Source organism: Psammomys obesus, unplaced genomic scaffold (assembly GCF_907164565.1).
Source record: "Psammomys obesus unplaced genomic scaffold, mPsaObe1.curated_primary_1811, whole genome shotgun sequence".
Classification (NCBI taxonomy): Eukaryota; Metazoa; Chordata; class Mammalia; order Rodentia; family Muridae; genus Psammomys; species Psammomys obesus.
The window spans coordinates 13,774,501-13,797,212 of record NW_026596120.1 but is presented as its reverse complement, the minus strand read 5'-3'; the positions used below and the strand labels follow the sequence as shown (position 1 = coordinate 13,797,212).

Below are 22,712 nucleotides of genomic sequence, written 5' to 3'. Positions count from 1 at the left end.
GTTTTCACACTTATTGTAAGATGCAGTACGGGTTATTGGTAGATTTTGAGAAATTCTTGTTTCATACTATTTCCTGATTGCATTTCTGTCTAGGTTTAGTCAAGACCATGCTAGATCAAATCTAATTTGGAATTTTAAAACACGAGAAGAACTGAAAGATACCCTTGAGTCTGAGATGAGAACATTTAACATTGATAGAGAGCTTGGCAGTGCCAGTGTCATCTCTTGGAACCACCATGAATTTGAGGTACAGCTTTGTTTTCATAGCATATTAATCACTTAAAAAAAGAAGAGCATGTGTTATCTATAGATTTTAAAATATCTCTGTAACCATGTCTTTATCTTTCCCCATGTAATATGACAGAAAATATTTGGAATTTCTAATCTTTACTTGAGACAGAAATTTTTAAATGCATTTTGATAAGCTATTCAACATTACACCTGAGAATCATGCATGAGTTTTAATAACTTTGACTTAACTTATGCATTCAGATCTGATCTTTGCATGTTTTCCCCATTTCTGGAACTTTAGATTTGTTCTTTATTTATTGATTGATATTTATTTATTTTGGTTTTTGAGACAGGGTTTCTCTTTGTAGCCTTGGCTGTCCTGGACTAGCTTTGTAGACCAGGCTGGCCTTGAACTCACAGAGATCCACCTGTCTCTGCTGGGATTACAGGTGTGCACCACTGTGCCCGGCTTTGTTCTTTATTTAAATGTAGATTTTTTTAAATTAAGATTTGATTATGGTTGCGGCTATAGTTTGCTGCTTTGTTGAAATAATTGATGTGAAGAATAGAGAAACAAGAAAAATGTACATGGTAGATAATTCGATGTTCGAATATTTAAGTGTATGACTGTGACCTATGTGATATATGCAGTTATGTGCTGTATGTTGTTTTGCTTGTTCATGGAAGATAATATTGGCCGGTGACATTATAGCCATCTTATTTGCTATTAAGCATGCTCTGGGCTGTTAGCAAAACGCAGAATAACCCAGCAACGTGCTACCCAGTGTATCCCCACTGCTAAAAGATGCACAATTGAAACCACTGTAATAGAGTCATTGAGCATGCTCATAATCCTCCTGGCTTTGATCTTGAACCCAGCTTCTAAAGTATGGAATTAAAATGTACTCATCCCCTCATTGGAAATTTTTTCCATACTTTGGTTTAAGGCACCTGTAGTCTCCTGAGTTTCCTTCACTGTCCACTCTGTTTTAGTCTTCTGTCCTCGTCTCTCCTCATCTCTGTGACCACAAGCTGGCCTGGTGTCTTAGTTAGGATTTCAATTACTGTGATGAAACACCATGACCAAAAGCAAGTTGAGGAGGAAAGGGTGATCTGGCTCACACTTCCGAATTGTAGTTCAGCACTGAAGGAAGTCAGGTATAGTTCAGCATTGAAGGAAGTCAGGGCAGGACCTCAAGCAGGACAGGAACCTGGAAGCAGGATCTGATGCAGAGGCCATAGAGGAGTGCTCCTTACTGGCTTGCTTCTCATGGCTTGCTCAGTCTGCTTATAGAACCCAGGGCCACTAGCTCAGAGATGGCACCACCCACAATGGGCTGGGTCCTCCCTTGTCAATCACTAACTAAGAAAATGCCCTATAGACTTGCTTACAGCCCAGTGTTATGAAGGTATTTTTTAATTGACAGTCCCTCCTCTCAGGTGATTTCTGCTTATATCAACTGGCATAAAACTACTGCCTTGATGCCTTGATTCATTATCTCATGGTTTTTTATTGTTGTTGTGTTTTTCTTTTTTCCCCCAATTTGTTGAATGCTCATCATTTTTTTTGTCTCCTGCTTAGGCTTTCTTTTCTAGACTACGTACATATGTTCATTCTCAAATTGGGTATATAATGGTCTTTCTCCAGAGTTGTTCAGTTGTACTTCCTACTTCTCTTATAGTCTTTTTCACCTTAGTTAACAAATATTCTTACCTTCTAGTCAAAAGCATTGAAATCATCTTTTATACCACAAACCCAGTTTGCAAGCAAATCTTATTGTATGACCCTTAGAAATTATCCAGTACTCCCTCGTCTGTTAGGCTCTATCACCATCACTGCTCTCACCCTTGCCTCCCTGTATTCTGTCACCAACACAGTGACAGGGTTGTCTGATTCACATCAGGCAGAGTGCTGGAGGTAGAGCTCAGTGCTGAAGTGCCTGCCTGGCGTGTGTGAGGCCCTAGGTTCAATTCCTAGTGTTGCACAAAACATAGAAGCAAGTGGGTTGTATAATTTCTCTGCTCACTCCTCAGTATGCCTATCTCTTGTCACCTCATATACTGTTAATCTCGGTTCTTGAAATGACTTACCTGTGTATCCCTCAAACCAAAGTGTTTTTGCTTGACTATATCTCGTACTTCTCCCTCACTCTGACTGTGTTCCATTTACACTGGCCTCCTGAAAACACCACAGGTTCTTAACTCAGGATCTTTCTACTTGCCTTAGCCTCTGCCTAAAATAAATCTTTTTCCTGGGAGGCCTCATAATTTGTTTTCTCATCTCCTTCATGTCTTTGTTCAGTGCCATCATCTGGTGGACCTTCCCTGTCTATCCCTTTAAAGCACAGTCCCCTTTGCCCTTATGCATATGTTCTTTTGTATTCCCTTCCCTGTCCACTTTCCTGCTTCCATTGGTAGCACCTATCAACCAAAAATTATATGCACATATATATTTTTTTCAGAGATATTTAAGATACTTTTTTATTCTTTCACAACTTCATGCATGCACACCGTATATTTGGATCCTACTCACTCCCACCTTCCACCACCAACTCTCCCAGATGTGCCTCCCCATCCCCCTCACAACTTCATATCCTATTTATTTTTTGGTTCTTCAAAACAGGGTTTCTTCATGTAGCTCTGGCTGTCTTAAACTCGCTCTGTAGTTCAGGCTGCCTTTGAACTCAGAAATCTGATTGCCTATGCTGGGGTTAAAGGTGTGTAACCAGCTGAATCCAATTAGCGACACCCTATATATGAGTGGGTGTGAGGCCTCTCACTGGAGCATGCAGCCTACCAGGGGCCACGCCCCTAGAGAACCTGATAAGGACTGGGAGCTGCATTAATCTGTGGGTGCACAGATACATGTTTAAGATTTACTCAACTTTTAAAATTTTATGTGTTTATGTGTACTGTGCACTTGCAGGTACCTGTGAGGGCCAGAAGAGGGTGGGAGAGCCCCTTGAGCTGGAGTTAGTGAATCCTGCCTGTTGTGGGTGCTGGGAACTGAACCTGGGTCCTCTACAAGCACAGTATGTGCCCTTTACCCCTGAGCCGTCCCTCCAGCTCTTGGAATTGCATATTTAGAAGGCAGTTTGGTACCGTGTCCATCTAGCAAAATAATTGTAGTAGGCTCAGGACTGGGGCCTATGATCTGCCCAGCCCCAGATCCTTGGCTAGATCCATAGTACCAGGCATAAGTTTCCTCCTATGAAACAGCCTCTAAGCAGAACACTGTTTATGGCTGCTAAATCCCTAGGGTCTAGAATAGTGCTGCCACAAGGTGGATACTCAGTAATAGAAACGGAAGAAATTGAATGCTCAGAATCTGCAGGGGAAAAAAGGGAAGTGGATATAAAATACTAATGTAAATTTTTATAAAACACTTATTTTAGACTTTGCATAGAAAATTTTGATAATGTCATTAAGGAATTAATTTTTACAGTTATCAGTGACTCTTTCCTTGTGATAAGCAGCCTAAATTGTGAGAGTCTTGGTGTTCTTCTGGAGTCTGGTTCTGGGTTTTCCCTCACATCACCTCCACCTGACAGTCAGAGAAGGGCTCCAAGTTAAGATGTGTTTACCATGTTGATAGCATGCCTTGCCATGTTGCCCAGGCATGAGGGACAAGCTGAAGTTAGGCCAGTTGTGAGGGACGAGCCAAAGCAGCCTTTGTGAGCGGGCAGTCAGTGCTGCAGGAAAGACTGTCCCCTCTTTGCACAATTGGGAAAACCCAAACTGATGAAGCAGAGCCATGCATAAAGTGTCAACATTTATCTGAAATAGTCACATTCTAGTAATAGTGGAGACTTGGGAGATGGCTCAGTGGCTAAGTGCTTGCCAGTCAAGTGTGAGGATGTAAGGTAAGATTCCCAGCACCCACATGAAAATGCTCAGTATGTTGCTAGGAAATGGCAGTGGCTGCTCTTCCAGAGGTCCTGAGTTTAGTTCCCAGAACTTTGTGTAGCCATTCCCAACTAAACCTCCAGTCTGAGGGGATTCGTTGCCCTCTTCTGGCTTACACAGGCAGTGCACAGATATGCACAGACATACATGCTAGCAGAATATTCATACACATCAAATAATAAATAAGAGAGCGAAGGCAGTGCAAGCATGGTAGCACATGTCTACACCTCCATTGTCTGCAGGGCCAAGTGGAGACAGGCAGCTCTCAGAGCTCTGGAGAGTCTAGACAAGACGGCAAATTCCTTAGGACAGAGAGCTATAGAGGAGTATACCCAGTGTTGATCTCCAGCTTTGACACATGCATGCATGTGCACACATACATAAACACACACAAATAGTGTATTACTTGGTATTTTTAAAGAAGTGATGAACTCATGGTGCACACCTTGAATCTCAACACTTGGGAAGCAGAGGTAGGCGGATCTTATGAGTTCCAGGACAACTTGATCTACAGAGGGAGTTCCAGGACAGCCAGGACCACACAGAGAAACCCTGTGTTGAAAAACAAGGAGGGAGGGAGAGGAAATGTTAAACTCTAAATAAGAAAAAAAAATCTGTTATAACCTAAAAATGGTTTTTATATTTGTTAATGAAGGTAAAGTATGAGTGTCTGGCTGAGGAAATCAAAATTGGGGACTATTACTTGAGATTGCTGTTAGAGGAAGATGAAAATGAAGAAAGTGGATCGATAAAACGATCGTGAGTCTCTTATAAAGTTTCCTTGCATTTGTTGTCACTGGTTGTTTCTGTGTTATTTCTATTGAACCTCTTTTTAAATCTAGGTATGAATTTTTCAATGAGCTCTACCATCGCTTCCTGCTCACTCCAAAAGTTAACATGAAGTGTTTGTGTTTACAAGCCCTTGCTATCGTTTACGGCAGATGCCATGAAGAAATAGGGCCTTTCACAGATACAAGATACATCATTGGGATGTTAGAAAGGGTAAGGACACCGTGAGGGAAGACTGCTGTTTGATGCTGTCGAAACGAACTTGATCACATTGTCACCCTGACTTTCTGATGAGTTTTCCCTTACCACCTACCACAGTTATTTAAGTAGGAGGCATAGCAAAATAGCAAATGAATTAAAATTTAGCCATTCCAGTTTGGGTTTTTTGTTGTTGTTGTTTGTTTGTTTGTTTGTTTGTTTTTTTATTTTGAAGTATGGTGAGCTCAACAGGTATATAAAAGAAATAGCAACTTCTAGAGTTGTATCTTTGGGTTTTCATTTGGGGGAAAAAGTCATAAATGTCTCTGACATGTTAAATTTTAAAGTGTGAAGGCAGTGAAGTTGCTTAGAACATCAGCAATTTTAAAAAGGAAATAAGTTAGCATATATTTTATGTGATTTGCTGCTTAACACTTGAGCATGAGGGAGAGGATAAGTTACTGTACAGTGAACTTGACTGTGATCTATTTGATGATGCAGAGTATGTCCTTCATTTTTGCATTTGTGTTAATGCTCTTCTACTATTTTAACCATTTAAATATTAACAAACTATTGGAAAGAACCATTTTACCAGTTTTCGGAATAGCCATCCATGATTGTTACAGTTGTCAACTCTGAGCCATTGTTTTGTGGAAAAGTTTGGGAAGCAAGCAGCACAGCCAGGATGAAAACCCTTTCGCTGGGTACTAACCTGAGCAACACCATTGAGTCCTTTGTTCCCTTTTGTTTGTGGGAGAGGAGTGGTGGCGGTGGTCAGGATCTTACTAAGTGGCCTACCCTGCCTGCAAACTCGGTGTATAGCTCTGGCTCACTTTGAACATAGGATCCTCTTGTTTCTGCTTTCCAAATGCTAGCATTAGAGAAAGTACCACCATGCCTGTTGTATGGTACACAATCCTGACTGTTATTCCAGAGGACTGGAGGACTTAGAAACACACTGTGTTTTAAGTGAATGCCTTTTTTCTTCTCATTATGTTCATTTTAATGAAACACCATTTGCCAAGTCTAAGGGCTTCACTTACTTCATTATTCATGTGTCCTAAAAGCTATTAGTATTAGTTTTTATAATGACTGAAAAATGTCTTCCATTCTAGGAAGTTAGATAAGTTCTACAAAATTGCATGCTTAACGCTTAGAAATTGGAGTAATTGACAGGCAAACACCTGTAATTGTCTCTTTAATATTTCAGAGATAACATTTCTTTTGAACTGTAGGTTGATTTTGTGAAGCTGCCTATGGATATTTTATCCACTGTTGACTAACTTGTCATTTATTTCATTAGTGCACTGATAAACTTGAACGGGATAGGCTGATCCTCTTCCTGAACAAGCTGATCCTTAATAAGGTACAGTGTTATGTGTAAATACACTGCCATTTCCAAGTCATGTGCCCAAGTGCTGCTAACCTGTCAGTCAACTCATCCAGAGAGAGTGCTTTTCTTCTTTAGATGAGAAAACTGAGTGTTTTGAGTTATAAAAGGGAAGGTTTTCCAGTTTTCCTAAGGAGTCTGTCCTGGTGTTCCAGGTGCTAAGTGAAGCCTCTTCCTTTACCTTAAGTTACAGAAACAGACTGGAGGGGCTGGAGGTGGGGCTCAGGGGTAGAGCACTTGCTGGGTGTGTGTGCAGCACCTCATGTTATATAACATTTTATTTCTAGTTATAGAGTAATGTTATTTATTGATGGGCAGGATAATTGTAGAGCTAGTGTTTATCATGCCACTTTGGTTATTTGGGAGGAGGGGAATGCTTACTCAGACCATATTTAAAAGAAAATTCTTACATGATCTCTTTATAGTATAATTTTGTCCTCTTAGCTTTACAAATAGCAAGTAAGTATAGTTACATGCCAGTATAAGGAAATTTCACATGTGTTTGTCCTAGAGAGTATGCTAGGTTACAACACCTATTAAAGAGAAAGGCTTTCAATTATGCAAAACTGTTTTCCTCTTTCAGAAAAACGTTAAGGATCTCATGGACTCAAATGGCATTAGGATTCTTGTGGACTTGCTTACTCTTGCACATCTCCACGTGAGCCGAGCGACAGTCCCCCTGCAAGTATGTTTGCTTTCCAGCTTTTACAAGCTTTGTGTTCTTTGGATACAATTTTAGAATCACAAGAGTCTTGAAATCTGCATATGGGTTTGTATACATAGCCAGCAAAGCATTTCTCCAGTAATTATAATAGTATGAATGCTGGGAGATTAATGTATGCCAAAAAAGAAGTCATTACCACCAGAACCAGTTTTATTTCCTGTCTTTTTATGGTAAAGTAACTGTATCTCTAAAATGGCTTGTTTTTGATACAATGTGACCTTTCAGTTGATTTCATTGGATGTGTAATTAGAACGTTCAGCATGACAAACACCAAGAATAGGTTGGCATTATTCAAGCCATATAACAAAACAATGCCACCAGGCCTTTCTGGTACTTGATTTAAAGAGAGATCTGTATTTTAGCTTATTTGATATTTTATGTTTTAAGATACAATTTAGAAAAAAATTCTGGTTCAAGATAATTTGTTTTACTTACAACAGAAAAGCCTTTTAAATATTCAGGATGGATCATTTTCTGGTTTTAGATATGAGTAGTAATTATCACAACACTTATTAAACACCACTATAGTATACCAGGTGATATTCTGGAATACTTTTACACTCTGAACCCCTCAGTGGCCCTGTGTGGTAGTTATCATCAGTTCCCCATTTACAGCACAGAACCTGAGGAGCAGAAGCCTAAGTACATCTCCACTGTCACCTGGATTCTCACAACCAGTTAGATGCAAGAAGCCTGTTTTTGCTTTATTTACAGTTTGGCTCTAACTGAAATCTGATCATTGCAGGGGTATTTAGAAACCAGGGTACAGGCAAACTTCTATTTTCCCAAAGCATTGCTTGAGAAAACTATAAAAATTGTCTGTTTTGCTAAAAGAGAAAATTATAACAAATCTACTTTTTCTAATTTCAATTAGCTTTTCTGTTATTCTGGAAGCTGGCAACATTTTGAGCCAACAATAATTCATGGAACTCTGCCCCCGAATAGGCAGCTTATATTTGTAGTCAAAGGAAAGGAAGTGGCAGATAGAAGGTGGAGGTAGATAAGATCCAAGGAACTGATTGCTGCCCACTTATGCCTTACTTCAGCATGCTGGAGAAGTTGGATGCGTGCAGCAGACTAAAGCTGTAATGGCCTTAGACTCAGCTGCTTGTTACTGGAGTAGATTAAGAAATGTTTGTTAGGCTACAGCTCAGGATGTTCAGGCAGAACCTAGGTCTGAGCAGCAGCATCAGCAGCAGCTCTTGGTTTAGCAATGTCAGGAAGGCACAAAAAGTGTTTAGCGTGCTGAAACCTGTGCTGCCCTTTTGACTTTCATCCTGGCTGCTTACTGAAGCACAGTTGCTCTCCCCAAAAGCTTTAATATGTTTCATCATAGTTTCAGGTTAATAATATTTGTTTATTATGTAATTAATTGTGGTATTCTTTGCTACTAAAATTTTAGTACCCCAAGAATGTGTTAATGGCCATAGGGAATGCAGATGAGTGATTTTAGGAAACTGTTTATTAATGTATGTATTAACAAAAAATAACTTTTTTTGGCTGTTTCTTAGGCATTTAATCCTATTTCTGAAGGAATTTAAAAGAAAAAATCTTCAGACCAAAATTTGGTACTGAATAAGTTGTTTTATGGCATCTGCCCCTTAGATTTCTGCCTTGGAAATAACTGAACTCTCTTCCAACATAGAGCAATGTGATCGAAGCTTCTCCAGATATGAAGAGAGAGAGTGAGAAGGAATGGTATTTTGGCAATGCAGACAAGGAAAGGAGTGGGCCATATGGATTTCATGAGGTGTGTGCTGTGTACAAACTTCTTGCCATCTCTACACATCATCTGTGTTGGTGTTTCTTTGTAAAAGTCTTCAGATTTTATCATGTAGCCCAGACTTGACAACACAGATGTGAAGCATCATATCTGGCAAGTCTTTGCCTCCTTGTGGCCTCTTTTCTAGCATTCATACAGATGTACAGTACATTTTTAGATAACTTTTTATTTATGTGCATGTGTGTGTCTGTAGGTGCATGCCACATGTGTGCAGGTGCCCAAGGTGGCCTGAGTAGGGCATCAGATACCCTGGAGATGGAGCCACCTCACAGGGTGCTGGGAACTGAATCCTCTAGCAGAGCAGGAAGTGCTCTTATCTTCAGAGCCATCTCTCCAGCCCCAAGAAGTGTGGTGTCTTTAAAGTGTAACTGTGTGGAGCACCAGAAGTCGTACAACTCAATTTCCTCCTAACAAGTTGGGTGACTTGAGGTTCTGGAGCTGTACATATGTTTACAAAATCATGTGTTTCTATCTTAAAAGGCTGTTGTTACAGGAGTGCAGCTCAAGAGGTAGTATTGAGTTTTCAATGAATTTTTATACAGTAACTATTACTGTCCTAATTATATATCATATATGTTTCACACGGCATTACCAAGTTTTTATATGTACCAAAGATCACTGAATAGTATGTGTTCATTTTGGAGGCAAGGCATTCCCCTTCATCGCAGTGTTTGACCCTGTCCTCCTGTTCTTAGCTTCCTAGGCTCAGTCAGAATTTGACCAAAAAGTTTTATGGAGGGCCAAGCCTTCTCTTACATAATTTGTTATTGTCCACTCTGGTTATCATCTGTACACTTTACAGTATTCTTCATACTCTTCTGTTGGCCAAATAAATACTTATTTTTAAATTATTAGTCAAATTTGGGTTCCTGAATTGGCAAGATCTTGTGGTATCATAGTATATTTGCTATGCTGGCACATCTCTGTCCCATAGTGGATTGTTATTTGTTACGTATCATACTGATATAGAAAACATTGGCAAACATTTTATTTAATTTTGTGTTTGTAATAATGATGCCTTCAATCAATTAAGATGCAAGAATTATGGGCCAAAGGAATGCTGAATGCAAAAACCAGATGCTGGGCTCAAGGCATGGATGGATGGCGACCGCTCCAGTCAATTCCTCAGCTTAAGTGGTGCCTGTTAGCCACTGGGCAGGCTGTTCTGAATGAAACTGACCTTGCTACCTTAATACTGAACATGTTGATCACCATGTGTGGATATTTTCCAAGCAGGTACAATGTCATTGATGTTTCCATGACTAACAGGGACTCTGAGATTCCCTCATCTCCCCATTGTGTGGCTATGTCCTCTGTAATGTTACAGGGTTACTAGGGCAGTTTAACAAGGGTATCCTATATGTGGCTTGGGATGCTGCTGCTTTGACCTTTAACTTTTGAAACACTGATAAATAATTTCCAAGTTATATCGACATGGTAACTGAAAAACCTTTTCTGGGGGACATCAGATAATCTTAAACAATTGATATTTGCCAGCTGGATCCTAGCAGTGATTAACACTCATAATATCTACATGGGTTAGATAAGAATGGTAGGAAATAGCTATGTATAGTCCATGTCAGTGAGGAGTGCCAGCTCCTGGTCTGCCAGGCTAGCCAGGCCTGCTGTTGAAGATGGGATGATTGTCAGCCCGCATCTCATTCCACAGGACCATTACAGGCAATGCAGGCAAGGATTTGTTTTCTATAACAATCAGATTTGTAGCCTTTACCTGGACTATTTCAGTCTTCATAAAATATTTTCTTACACATTTTGTTTCAATGATACTCTAAAGATACTTCATAGAAATTACTTAAAAACACATATCTTAACCCTCTGTGTTCATCTTGCGGTTCTCTTTAAAAATAAGGTTAGACTCAAAATCATGCAGTTAGCATTTGTAAATAGAAGTGCCTTAATTAAGGCTGTATCTGAAGAGTACTGACCATCATTAAACTAAGGTTTAAGTTTATTTGACAAACCTTGATAAGGCCTTTGGGGGGACTGTCCACAGACAGTGTGTTAGACAACACAAAGTTTAATCAATTAAATAATAAATAAGAGTCTTTGGCTCTTCTAGGGTACTGTTTTTCAAGGAAATCTAATGGAAGGAAATGAAGTCATATTAAACAGCCAGTAGATTTAAACCAAATACCTAATCATGTTCCCAGCTGTATGAGAGCTTAGTCTTCATTTACAAAAGAGGAAGGTAACTTGCTTCATGCCTAGTAGAATGCCATATGCTCTGAATAGACAAATGCCAATAAATATATTAAATGTTAACCATAGAAAATATTTCCTAGGGATCAGGATAATGCCATCATTCGTCCTTTACCCAGAGTGAAAAGACTGTTGTCGGACAGCACCTGCCTTCCTCATGTCATCCAGGTGGGTCACTCGTGTGTTACCAAACTAGAATGTAGGCGTATTTGTTGTATCTATTTTATTTGGGTTCTTATACCTTTACCTTTCTTCCACTCTTATCCTTTCTAACACCCCAATACCAGGTAGGGGATTAGTGGGGAGAGGGGACATCTGAGATCTCTTTAGTCTTTCTGCTGATTAACATTGTCAGTTAATCATGGGGCAAGTCTAATCTTCATAGTCAGGATATCTCCAACTTCTTCTCATCAAACTGTAACAGTAGCAACCAGGAGCAACTAGGGGAAGCATTAGCCTCCTCCTCCTCTTCCTTCTCCTTCTTCTTCACTTTGATCCCAGCCCCTCTCCAGGCTCTGGCATTTTTACCCTCTCAAGAGTTCCCAGGATTAAACTGTCTACAGCTAGTACAAATCAGGACACTGCTAGTACACAAGACAATCATAGTTAACAGCTGTGGACAAACTGAAGCAGCCTCATATCCCACACCTGGGATTAAAACAAAAAATCACGAAACATAACTGGATTTTTTAAGGAAACCAAAACTCGGACTACACTAGAACAATATTTTAAAAATTACTTGATTTTACTATAGCCTTTGTCTTTATTTCATTATAATCCATTCCATTTTCATAAAGCTAAACCCCAAGTTACATTTGTTTCATTTTTCTTTTTTAAGATTTATTTTTATGTGGGTAAGTGTTTTGCCTGCATGTATGTCCACATGCCATGTGCATTCCTGGTACCTCTGGAGACCAGAAAAGGGTATCAGGTTCCCTGGATTTGAGTTTCACCTGGTTGTGAGCTGTGTTGTAGGTGCTAGGAATCAAATTCAGATCCCCCACAAGAGCAGTCCTTGCTTTCAACTGCTGAACCATCTTTCTAGTCGTAGTTCTACATTCTAAATTGCGTTGTTAATCTGAGTATGCTGGGAAAAATTATATGCCCAGGAACCTAAATGTGTGAGCCCCTCACACTCGTGTATGCGTGTGCACACACTTATGTGTGTGCGTGTGCATTAGAGATACTCTCACACAAGCGACTTGACCTCTTAACAACATAACAAAACTAGCTTCAGACACATGAGCCTTTATCTGATCATGTTTTGATCAGTTCTCAACAGTGTTTTACTGTCTGAATTAAATATAGAATGAACCTTGTTAAAGTCGGTTTGCAGTCTATTACAAGTGTATTGACTCTTATGGATGAAAGAAATGGTAACCTCAGCATAACTCAACAAACAAAACATATCATTTTATTTGCTTTTTCAGCTACTGCTGACCTTTGACCCTATCCTTGTTGAGAAGGTTGCTATCTTATTGTATCACATCATGCAAGATAATCCACAGTTACCTCGCCTCTATCTCAGTGGAGTGTTCTTCTTTATCATGATGTACACAGGTTCCAACGTGCTTCCTGTTGCTCGGTGAGAACACGAAGACAGTCTTACCTCAGTTATGTGTGGGCACACTTAGTAGGAATGTTGGCAGAGTTGCTTTTCATTATAATAGTTACCTGATTAAGTGTTTAAAATTTGGAAATAGAAGAAAAGGTGGGAAATTACTCAGAATTTGGCCAGTTTACTACAACTGGTATTTGAAATTATATATATATATATATATATATATATATATATATATATATATATATGCATATATGTAAATAAATACATGTATGTTATACATGCAGTTTTATATTTTGCTGTCTAAAGTGAATATTGTTTATATTACTGTGTAGCCTTAAGATGATCATACGTCAAAATCTTTATGACACATTTCAGGTCTTCCCTTAATCAGTAAATAATTTGGGAATATGGATGAGTTTCCCTTTTGACTTTTTTTTTTAATAACCTCTTTAAAATTTATTAATTTAGAAACCTAAGGTCACTAAAACCTAACCAGTTTCTCTATCTTAAAGAAACTTTATTTTTCTTTCTAGGTTTTTGAAATACACACATACCAAACAGGCTTTCAAGTCTGAGGAGGTAAGCATGTTAAGTACCGCCGCCGCGCCGCCCCCCCCTCCCCCAGTGCAGACGAGAGGTATACTTTCAGCTCTCAAATAGTTTAGCTGTGTAACTGCTTTGAGGGCAGGTAGCATTTGGTAATGTAGTCACATTTTTTTGCAATATCTGCACATAAAACTGCTTATAAGCAGATGCTTAAAATGAAAATAACGTGTGTTTACATTGAAATCACAGCTATAAATTATTCCTTTCAGTATGTTACTCTCTTCAAGTAAAAATTTATAAAGATTTTATATACTAAAACCCCTTAAAATTCATTAATGCTTGAACCTTCCTTTTGTTCAGATCCCAAGGCAGAAGTGATGTGAGGTTTCCTTTCTGAAGCTAGGCTGTTTTCACATGCTTGTAGAGTGCTCTTGCCCTTGCATTTGGAAAACTAGGAGCCAAAAGAGATGACTCTTATTTAAGACGTCCATTAACCTGAAATTTTATTATGTATTAGTTATATTTTACAGAGAGATTTTTACTGTCAAAAAGTTACTGGCAGCTGTTTCAGATTTGTGAGGCTTTTGCTAGAGCATTTAACTTTTAGATTTTATGAGATTGTTGCACCCCTTCGACATTAGAAGCTAGACAGTGATAAAGGCTTCATAGAATAGTCACTGAAGCCCCAAGAGTAAGTAATGAGCCTGGCACTATTAAACTGAAACAGGTGGTAGCAGTGTTTCATGGGGTTTTGTAAGTAGAAAATAGTAATACTGAAATGTTAGCACTTGGGAGGCAGAGGAAGGCAGGTCTCTGTGAGTTCAAGGCCAGCCTGGTCTACAAAGGACAACTAGGGCTGCTCAGGGAAACCTTGTCTCTAAAAACAAAAAAAAAAAAAAAAAAAAAAGAAAAGAAAAAATGTGAGCCAGATTTGGACTTGTTGATCGAGTTAGTTATAATTCCTTTAAATGAAATCACCCCCTTTTAAATTGTATGCACACTGTAGAGAGCATCTGCAGGTGAGGTGCTTGCCACCAGTCTGAGATCTGGGTGGAGTCTCTAGGGCCTACATGTTGGAAGCTAAGATCCTACTTCTACAAGCTGTTCTCTGACCTCCACAAGCATGCCCTGGCATCTGGACATGCACACAATTGCACACTACAGAAATAATTAATTTTAAGGGGGCTAGACTGACTTACTGGGTTTTAAAAATGGCAGGTATGGGTAGAAAGTCTAACGACTGGAGTAGTACAAGGTAGATGATAAATGTCTTTATGGCTCTTCCATGTTGTCCGTCATCATTGTTACTCATGGCCACAGGTTGACTTATCATCCTTAGTCCTGTGTGGTGGTACAGCTGCTGCAAAGCTAGTGCTTTGGCTTCCATTTCACTGTGTTCCTCTAACTCCATAGAGCACAGGACTATGTTTGTTTGTTGTTTTGAGACAAGGTCTCTCTGTCTATAGCCCAGGTTACCTGCCTTGAACTCACAGAGATCCACCTTCCTCTATCCTGGGAGTGCTGGGATTAAAGGTGTGCCCATCACGTTTGGCCTTGGGCTCTTTTCTTGAAATGTTTTAATTATTCATTTATCAAAGATTTAAAGGTAATTTTATTGTTTCTAACTACATTTTGTCCATTTTTGTTGTTCTTTAAGACTAAAGGACAAGATATTTTTCAGAGAAGTATACTTGGACATATCCTACCAGAAGCAATGGTTTGCTACCTAGAAAATTATGAACCTGAGAAGTTTTCTGAGATTTTCCTTGGTGAATTTGATACTCCAGAAGCGATCTGGAGCAGTGAGATGAGGTGAATAACTCCTAGTTGTGTTTATGCTCAGTGTTTGCTGCTGATAACCTGTCAGGCTTTCCATTACATGTAGTTTTTACTAGTGCTAATTCAACTGATAGGTTTTGACAAGCCTGAAGTATCTATTCTGATAGGAATTGGTATATTACTGTTAATAGAGCTTTTGTATAAGAGTGTGGCCTGTTACCACTAATAGCAGTACAATCAAGCACAACTTTTGGATTCTTGGAAATAGGCCCGTACTCCACAAATCTTACATACATACATACATACATACATACATACATACATACATACATACATACATACATACATACATACACTGGATCAAAATAGAGATGCCCACAAGAATTTTGATGAGTGTTTCCTAGCCAGCAGGTTTTGACATTACAAGGAAAGGCATGCCTCAAGAGAAGCCTATGAAAACACAGGAAAAGGCAAGACCCAGAAACACATGGCAGTGTCTGGTGTCCACCTCACCTGTTTGTGGGAGGCATGGCTGCTCATCGGTGCAGGGTGATGGTGCCTCTGTGAAGTCATCACCTCTCTTAGCTGCATGACATTTGAACTTTGAGTCAGTCAGTCTCAGGCCAACTTTACATTCTCCATGCCATCTGTTTATTATCATTGGCTTTCTAGGCTAGGTTGACGTTTAGACTTGTTTTATGCTGGCCACCATTTTTAATGGTGACAATCTGTGTGTCAGTCATATTTTTGTTGGGGAAAATACATAGAAATATGAATAAATTAGAAATAATTTTTGTGATTTTTTTTTTAATTTTTAAATTGTCTGAGTTTCTCTGAAAGTTTGTTTTGTTTGTTTGTTTTTACCAAAGTGAGTTCTGCTTAGCTAAGGGTCAAATAAATAAATAAATAAATAAATAAATAAATAAATAAATAAATAAATGTCTTTGGGGGCAGTAGCAAGCCTTAGCCATGCCTGTCCTACTACCTGATAGACATGCAACAGTGTGTGACTTTGTAATGACTGAGTTTTAGTAGGAGTGAGTATACACAGGATGATTACTCTGAGTAACATTTAATCTCACTTTATAATTGAGTTGTTCTGAAGATTTATGTAATTTTCTTGCATGATTACCTAAGTAAAATAATCCTTTAGAATGCCTAAATGGAAGCTTCTGTGATTGTAGGCGCCTCATGATAGAGAAGATTGCTGCCCATCTTGCTGACTTCACACCTCGCCTGCAGAGCAACACGAGGGCACTTTATCAGTATTGTCCCATCCCGGTTATCAATTATCCACAGTTAGAAAATGAACTGTTTTGTAATATTTATTACCTCAAACAACTTTGTGATACACTCCGGTTTCCAGATTGGCCTATTAAAGATCCAGTAAGTTCAGTTTGTTCCTTCTTAAACTGCAAAAAACAAATCCTAACCATTTTAGGTATTTTTTTTCCTCTTGTGAATAAAAAGGATAGTAGCTTCTTGGGGCATTCTTGGTGCTGTGTCTGCAGTTCCCGCTGCTTGGGAGGATCAGGCTGGAAGATTGCCTAAACCAAAGTGTGGCAAGCCTAAACAACAATGAGACTGTCTCAAAGACAGACAGACAGACATAGAAAGTCTCTCTTTCTTTCTTTCTCTCTCTCTCTCTCTCTCTGTCTTAAGCAGCACGTACTGAGTAGTTTGTTAATACATTTGGATAGATTTTGAACTCTGGAAGGTGTTTAAATTTGTAATTTACAGGTTTTCTCTTTTATGACCATGACAAGTTTCACTCCCAGGCAGATGCCCGTCTCTATGGGAGATTGATTGAACTCATGTACATAGGTATTCAGTATCTGAGGCAATCTTAGGTTGACTCTTCCAGGGTTTGTGTACATTCAGAGTATTGCCAGATTTCACCCAGCCTCAGGTTCATCTCTAAAGTGGTGGTGATAGAAATGTTAGCTGCTGTCTGTAAGGAGGTTCTGATGACTGGGTATCCGTGTAAGCCTGTAAACATACCCCTTCGTGTACAAGAGCGCAGACCTGCCTGTGTGCTCCCTGCCCGCCCTGGGTGGCCTTGGGAGTCCTCTAGCCTGGAGCCCTTGATCTGTGGAAAGGTGCAATACAGAGGGCCTGGGTGCCCATGCTACCATCTAAAAGATATCCAAACGTTTGCCATTGGTACAAGTCACTGCCCAGTGCTTCGACCACATAAAGACAAGCCTGGCACTTGTGAATACAGAATTCTACAGGAAATAACAGGAAGCTTGTAAGCTCATTTAGTGAGGTTTAAGGTCAGCTCTAACATTTATTCACTGGGAAATGTTCATTACAGAATTTTAGTGTTTTTCGGATTTTAAAGAATTAGCTTCAGTAGTGACCCACTGTGTTTCCTTGTCTTTTGGAGGCTGAGGCAGAAAGGTTGCTAGGCCAGCCTGGCCTATATCAAAGGAAAAAAAAAAAAAAAAAAAAACAATTGTATGTAACAGCTTGTGTAAAGCTCCTTTGGCATGTAGGCATGTGATCATTGTCTTCCCGTCCCTGCACAGCCTCAGTGAGTTCGTTGTTCCTTCCATTTGTTTGAATTCCAGCATCTCAGTAACATGTAGGTGACCTTAAGAAAGGGTCCACATGTGCTTGCCTGCTTAGTACAGTGTATTTTGTACTATTTTTGAGGTTTTCAATGTTTTATGAGTTTCTTTAAAAATTAACAGTAGAGATACATTGGTGAAGAATAAAAATATAACTTAAACAGAATGAAGTTCTGTAACAAATAATCTGGCTACTAAAATTGTTAAGATTTTTATATTTCAATACATTGTTAATTGGATAGCCTAGAAATGTTGATTTAAATAAATATAGCACAATTATTGTACAAACCTAAAATTATATTTTGAATTAATTTATTTTACTGGACACAGATTTTACTCCTCTGTCTTGAAGGTTAAGCTTCTGAAAGATTCCCTTGATGCTTGGAAGAAAGAAGTAGAAAAGAAGCCGCCTATGATGTCCATAGATGATGCTTACGAAGTGCTTAATCTGCCTGCAGGCCAGGGGCTGTGAGTTATTTCAGTATTGCAGTACTAGATGTCTGCCTTAGCTTAAGACATTAATATCAAAGATGGAATTCCACTTATGCTGCCATTTTAAACTTTGTGCCTATTTTTTGGTACACAAAGCCTATGAGAATAAATCTGGAACTCTGGTCACTGCCTCTGATGTATTACAGATCTACTGACCAGGTGACGTTCCTCTGTTCTAGTTGATAACCATTGCATCTTAGTACTTGAACTGTTGTGTGCAGTGTGCCTGGCCTTCACCTGGCATGTGGTACCCCTGCACATACTTGGTTCCTGCCTCCTCCTCCTCCTGTGTATGCTGTGCTTGAGGAAGGTCTGGTGGACGTATGCCCAGGACACCGCATGTGGATCAGGAGCGTTCCTGGGAGGTTTTAGAAAGACTACACCTGGTAGAGGAAAATGGCTTAACAGGCGTTTTTACAGTACAGAATAAATGTCTTTGTTACATTTTCTTAATACTGATAAAGTAACTTAAAATTATACAGTTTGCAGTGGCATTTAGACATTTTTGACATATTGTTGGATTTTAAAACATACGTCTTAGTTTAGCAAATCCCAAATATAATTCTGTAACTTATTAAAGTAGATAATATTAAAACTGTATTATAAACAACTAAAGTTTATAAGTTGAACACTTAGGGAACTTTTAGCTTTTATTTCACTTATAAAGATAACATAAGAATATAATCTTACTTAAATCTTACTGGACTTAATTGAATGCCTAATATATGATTAATTCCAAATATGGGATCAATAATACAGTTCCTGACATGTAGACATGGCAGTATTAAAACATCACGTTAGATGATTATGTACCTTTTTCATGTACCTTACCATATTCAAAAACAGTTTCCCTTCTTCCAGGCATGATGAAAGCAAAATTAGAAAAGCTTACTTCAGACTCGCACAAAAGTACCATCCAGATAAGAACCCAGAAGGAAGGGTATGTGTCGCTTTTGGGACAGGTTTCACTTGCTTTTGCTCCAGCTGCCTCATCTTACATACTCAGTGTGAACAGACTTCCAGCCCACAGCCTGTGCTTTCTCTGTGGGTGGGCTTCTCAATCTGCTGGAAGGGCTGTTCCTGTAGCTAGTATGTTTAGGGCAAATTTATTCTCCAGCCTTATTCATTACTGTTTGAGAATTAACTCTAATGGTCAGTCATTAGAATAGTAGATAAACTTTATTTAAGGTGTGTCATCACCATGCAGCTTAGGGAATGTTTGTGGTTTGTTTTGTTGTTGTTTTGTTTTTTTCTAATGACAACCAATTCTTATCCTAAGTGAAGAAGTAGGAAATTGGAAACATACAGTATTTCTGAGAAGGAAGACTTGACATGAAAACATGCCACTTGTATGAATGTAAATGTTTTTAAAGTTAAAGGCTTCATTGGCTTTTAGGTTCTTTTTTGTTTTGCTTTGATTTGGCTTTAGTTTAAGGGGAGTTGTTTAATGGATTTTGTTGTTGTTGCTTTGTTTTCTGAACTTATTGCAAACCAAATTCATCCATAACAAAATAGAAGGTTTGACATTCATCAAATTGCTAGGCTTAACTTTTTAAATATTAAAATACTGTATAAAACTGTTGTAGCAAAACTGACAGGTGCCAGGCCCTTCCTTACATTAGGCTTCCCAGTGCTGCTGAGTGTTTTGTTTCTAAGTAAATCATTTACTGTCTCCAAGTTGCAGGATTTTCATGAAGACACTGATGGTACACACTGAACTAGCCCTTTTGCAAATTAAAACTATAATAGAATTTAACACAGTGCTTGGCATAGCACTCAATAAACAGTAGCACTGGAGACCAGACTACTGGTCTGATGAATCAGCAGGTGAATTTGCTTGCCACAGGACCTGGAACAAAATGAGAAGAGAGAACTAACTCTTGCGAGTTGTCCTCTCACCTCTACACATGACGTGCTGGAGTGCACCTACCCCTTCCACACAGATAAAAATGTAGCAAAAAGTGTTTACAGAATAAAATTGAAGTACTTGTCATCGGGAGTTTTTCTGCATTGAATCAGTCTCTGGTATATGTGAGGAGTTTTAGGGGTTTCTGTTTGGAGAAAGGATCTCACATATCCCTGGCTGGTCTCTAGCTCTCGCATAGCCAAGGAAGACCTTACAGTTGTTACTCCTGCCCTCTGGGGTTGCAGGCACAGATCACTATGCCCAGCTCACTCGGTGTTAGACTTCAAGCCCAGAGCTTCGTGCGTGCTAGACAAGCACCTTACCAACTGAGCTACATCCCCAGGCCTTTTAGTATATGTGTGTTGATGTACACTCAATGGGATATTTAAATCTTTATGAAAATATTGTTTCCTTACATAAAATTGAAATCCTGGGATACTTATTCAGGGGAAAAATGTAATTTCCTCTTAAAGTATACCAGCTAGATGTCAGTTGGAATGCATTCCTTAATACGAAAGTAAAATAATTAAAGAAATTGGTAAATTATAATAGCCAAGTGCCAATTATGTCTTGTTTTAAGTTTTAACTATAAAAATTCCAATTAAAACCTAATTGTCTGTGGTCACATACAGGACATGTTTGAAAAAGTAAATAAAGCATATGAATTTTTATGTACCAAGTCAACAAAAATAGTGGATGGGCCAGATCCAGAGAATATAATTTTAATTCTGAAAACACAGAGCATCCTTTTCAACCGCCATAAAGAAGGTAAATCCTCCGTCATGACAGATCATGGCTTACTTTCTAGCTAACCTAACTGAGTTATGTATTCTGCAACATATTCTAACATATTTAGAATTGTTATTGCAAAAGATTCTTGGAATTGAGGTTTTGGTTTGGGAAAGCAGTTTTCTTTCAGAGGAAAGCAGTTCCTGCTGTGGACCTTCTTGTCATGGTTACCTCTGTGTTTGGCCCTCTAGCAGCAAACACATTAAGTGAAACATAAGACAGTAAACAGAGTCAGGAATTTAAAGATCATTTAATGATCTTCAGTTACCTGTAAAGACCGCCTGGCCTGTCTCCAGCAGCATCAGAAGGTGAACACCAAACCAGTTTGGGTTTTAAAAAGCAGAAGGAACTTGAAAAGATTGTCCACCTCATATCTCCTATTTCATATGTCACTATCAAGACCCTGTGTCCTTTGGAAGAGTTAGAAAAACACTGGTTTTAGTGACGTATGTGTTATGTAAAGGGTTGTCTAAATGTTTCCAGGGCCACTGTAGTAGCCCTCTTAGTTAATAGCACAGAATATCTAAGGCTATGTTGATTTTTTTAAATTCTTTTTGGGGTTTTATAAAGCAGTTAATCTATTGGCTTAAGAACAATGTAAGATGATGGTAGAGAAGGAAGGAAGAGTGCATGTTGGGGATTTGAGAACAGCATGGGGATATCCGTCTGGGGAACTTAACACAAGAGGGAGTTATGTTGGTTTTGGAAGGGACAGCTGAGAATTTGGAAGTGGATCATTGAGGAGACCTTTATCAATACAATTTTGTATATGACTTGAAGAGAACATTATATAAAGCATCTTAGTTAAATGGCTTCCAGAACTAAGAATGAGCTTACAAATCTCTGTCAAAACCCTGAAATAATTTATTTTTTTAAACACACACAGACATACATGTTTACTTTGTTTCTTTTTAAGTCAGCTTAAAACAGTATAATTTAAGACAGGCAATTATTGATCAGCTTCAAAATACAAAAACACTTTATTCTTATTTCAAGTGAGATTACAGAGGTGCTTAAAAATATCATGGCTGGGGGTGCTGTAGAAGTGGCTCAATTGTTAAGAGCACTGGTGGCTCTTCCAGAGGACTTGGGTTCAATTCCCAGCACCCACAGGGCAGCTCACAACCATCTATAACTCCAGTTCCAAGGGTATCAGACATACACAAATGTATATTATAAATGTAGACAAAACACCTGTATACATAAAAAGTAAAAGTTTATATCATGGCTGATTATTTGTGTATTCTTGCCTCATTTAATAGTGTAAAAAACACTGAATTTTTAAATTCTCATTGTATGCCCGTAGATGACAGCATCCTTGACTGTACTTACCAAAACAGAATTAGGCAAATAGTTGATACGTTTTCTGTTTAGTATTTGTAGTAACAATTGTATTTCAGGATTTGTAAATGTTTAAAGCAAATAGTACAATAGACAGAGCAGGGAGCCTCTTCTTAGTTTAAAGCAAATAGTAAAAAAAAACAGATCGGGGAGCCTGTTCTTAGAAGCTGATCACCGAGTGCTAGCTTGCACTCCGCACTGAGTCTCACTCTTACGCTGAATGCCAGGGTGAGTGCTGGAGCACTTGCTGTGTCTTGCAGCATGTAATCAAGTGAAAGATTATAAAGATCACATGGATGACAAAGCAGATGTTCTGCAAAATCAGTTCTCTCCATGCCAAGTGCAGTTAATTTACCAGAAAGTATTATAATTCACTACATAAGTTCCCAAAAAGGTAAATTAGGAGATGTGTAATAAGTGGGCTGATTTTTGAGGTACCATCACTGAGCCATAGCATGACCTTAACATTGTTCTGTCATTT

The 22,712-nt window shown here is 38.8% G+C and overlaps 1 protein-coding gene across 1 annotated transcript in view; it reads left to right on the top strand.

The window, feature by feature from the left end:
• The window catches only part of Dnajc13 (DnaJ heat shock protein family (Hsp40) member C13), a 114,852-nt gene that overhangs the window by 61,746 nt on the left and 30,394 nt on the right, over window positions 1-22,712 (top strand). Inside the window, exons 22-36 of the mRNA XM_055629648.1 lie at window positions 94-247; window positions 4,793-4,896; window positions 4,980-5,139; window positions 6,428-6,490; window positions 7,098-7,199; window positions 8,884-8,988; window positions 10,055-10,257; window positions 11,325-11,409; window positions 12,672-12,826; window positions 13,339-13,384; window positions 15,009-15,163; window positions 16,315-16,516; window positions 18,056-18,171; window positions 19,057-19,135; window positions 20,734-20,869. Of these exons, the coding sequence (XP_055485623.1) occupies window positions 94-247; window positions 4,793-4,896; window positions 4,980-5,139; window positions 6,428-6,490; window positions 7,098-7,199; window positions 8,884-8,988; window positions 10,055-10,257; window positions 11,325-11,409; window positions 12,672-12,826; window positions 13,339-13,384; window positions 15,009-15,163; window positions 16,315-16,516; window positions 18,056-18,171; window positions 19,057-19,135; window positions 20,734-20,869 (1,865 nt within the window). The remainder of the gene's footprint in view (window positions 1-93; window positions 248-4,792; window positions 4,897-4,979; window positions 5,140-6,427; window positions 6,491-7,097; window positions 7,200-8,883; window positions 8,989-10,054; window positions 10,258-11,324; window positions 11,410-12,671; window positions 12,827-13,338; window positions 13,385-15,008; window positions 15,164-16,314; window positions 16,517-18,055; window positions 18,172-19,056; window positions 19,136-20,733; window positions 20,870-22,712) is intronic.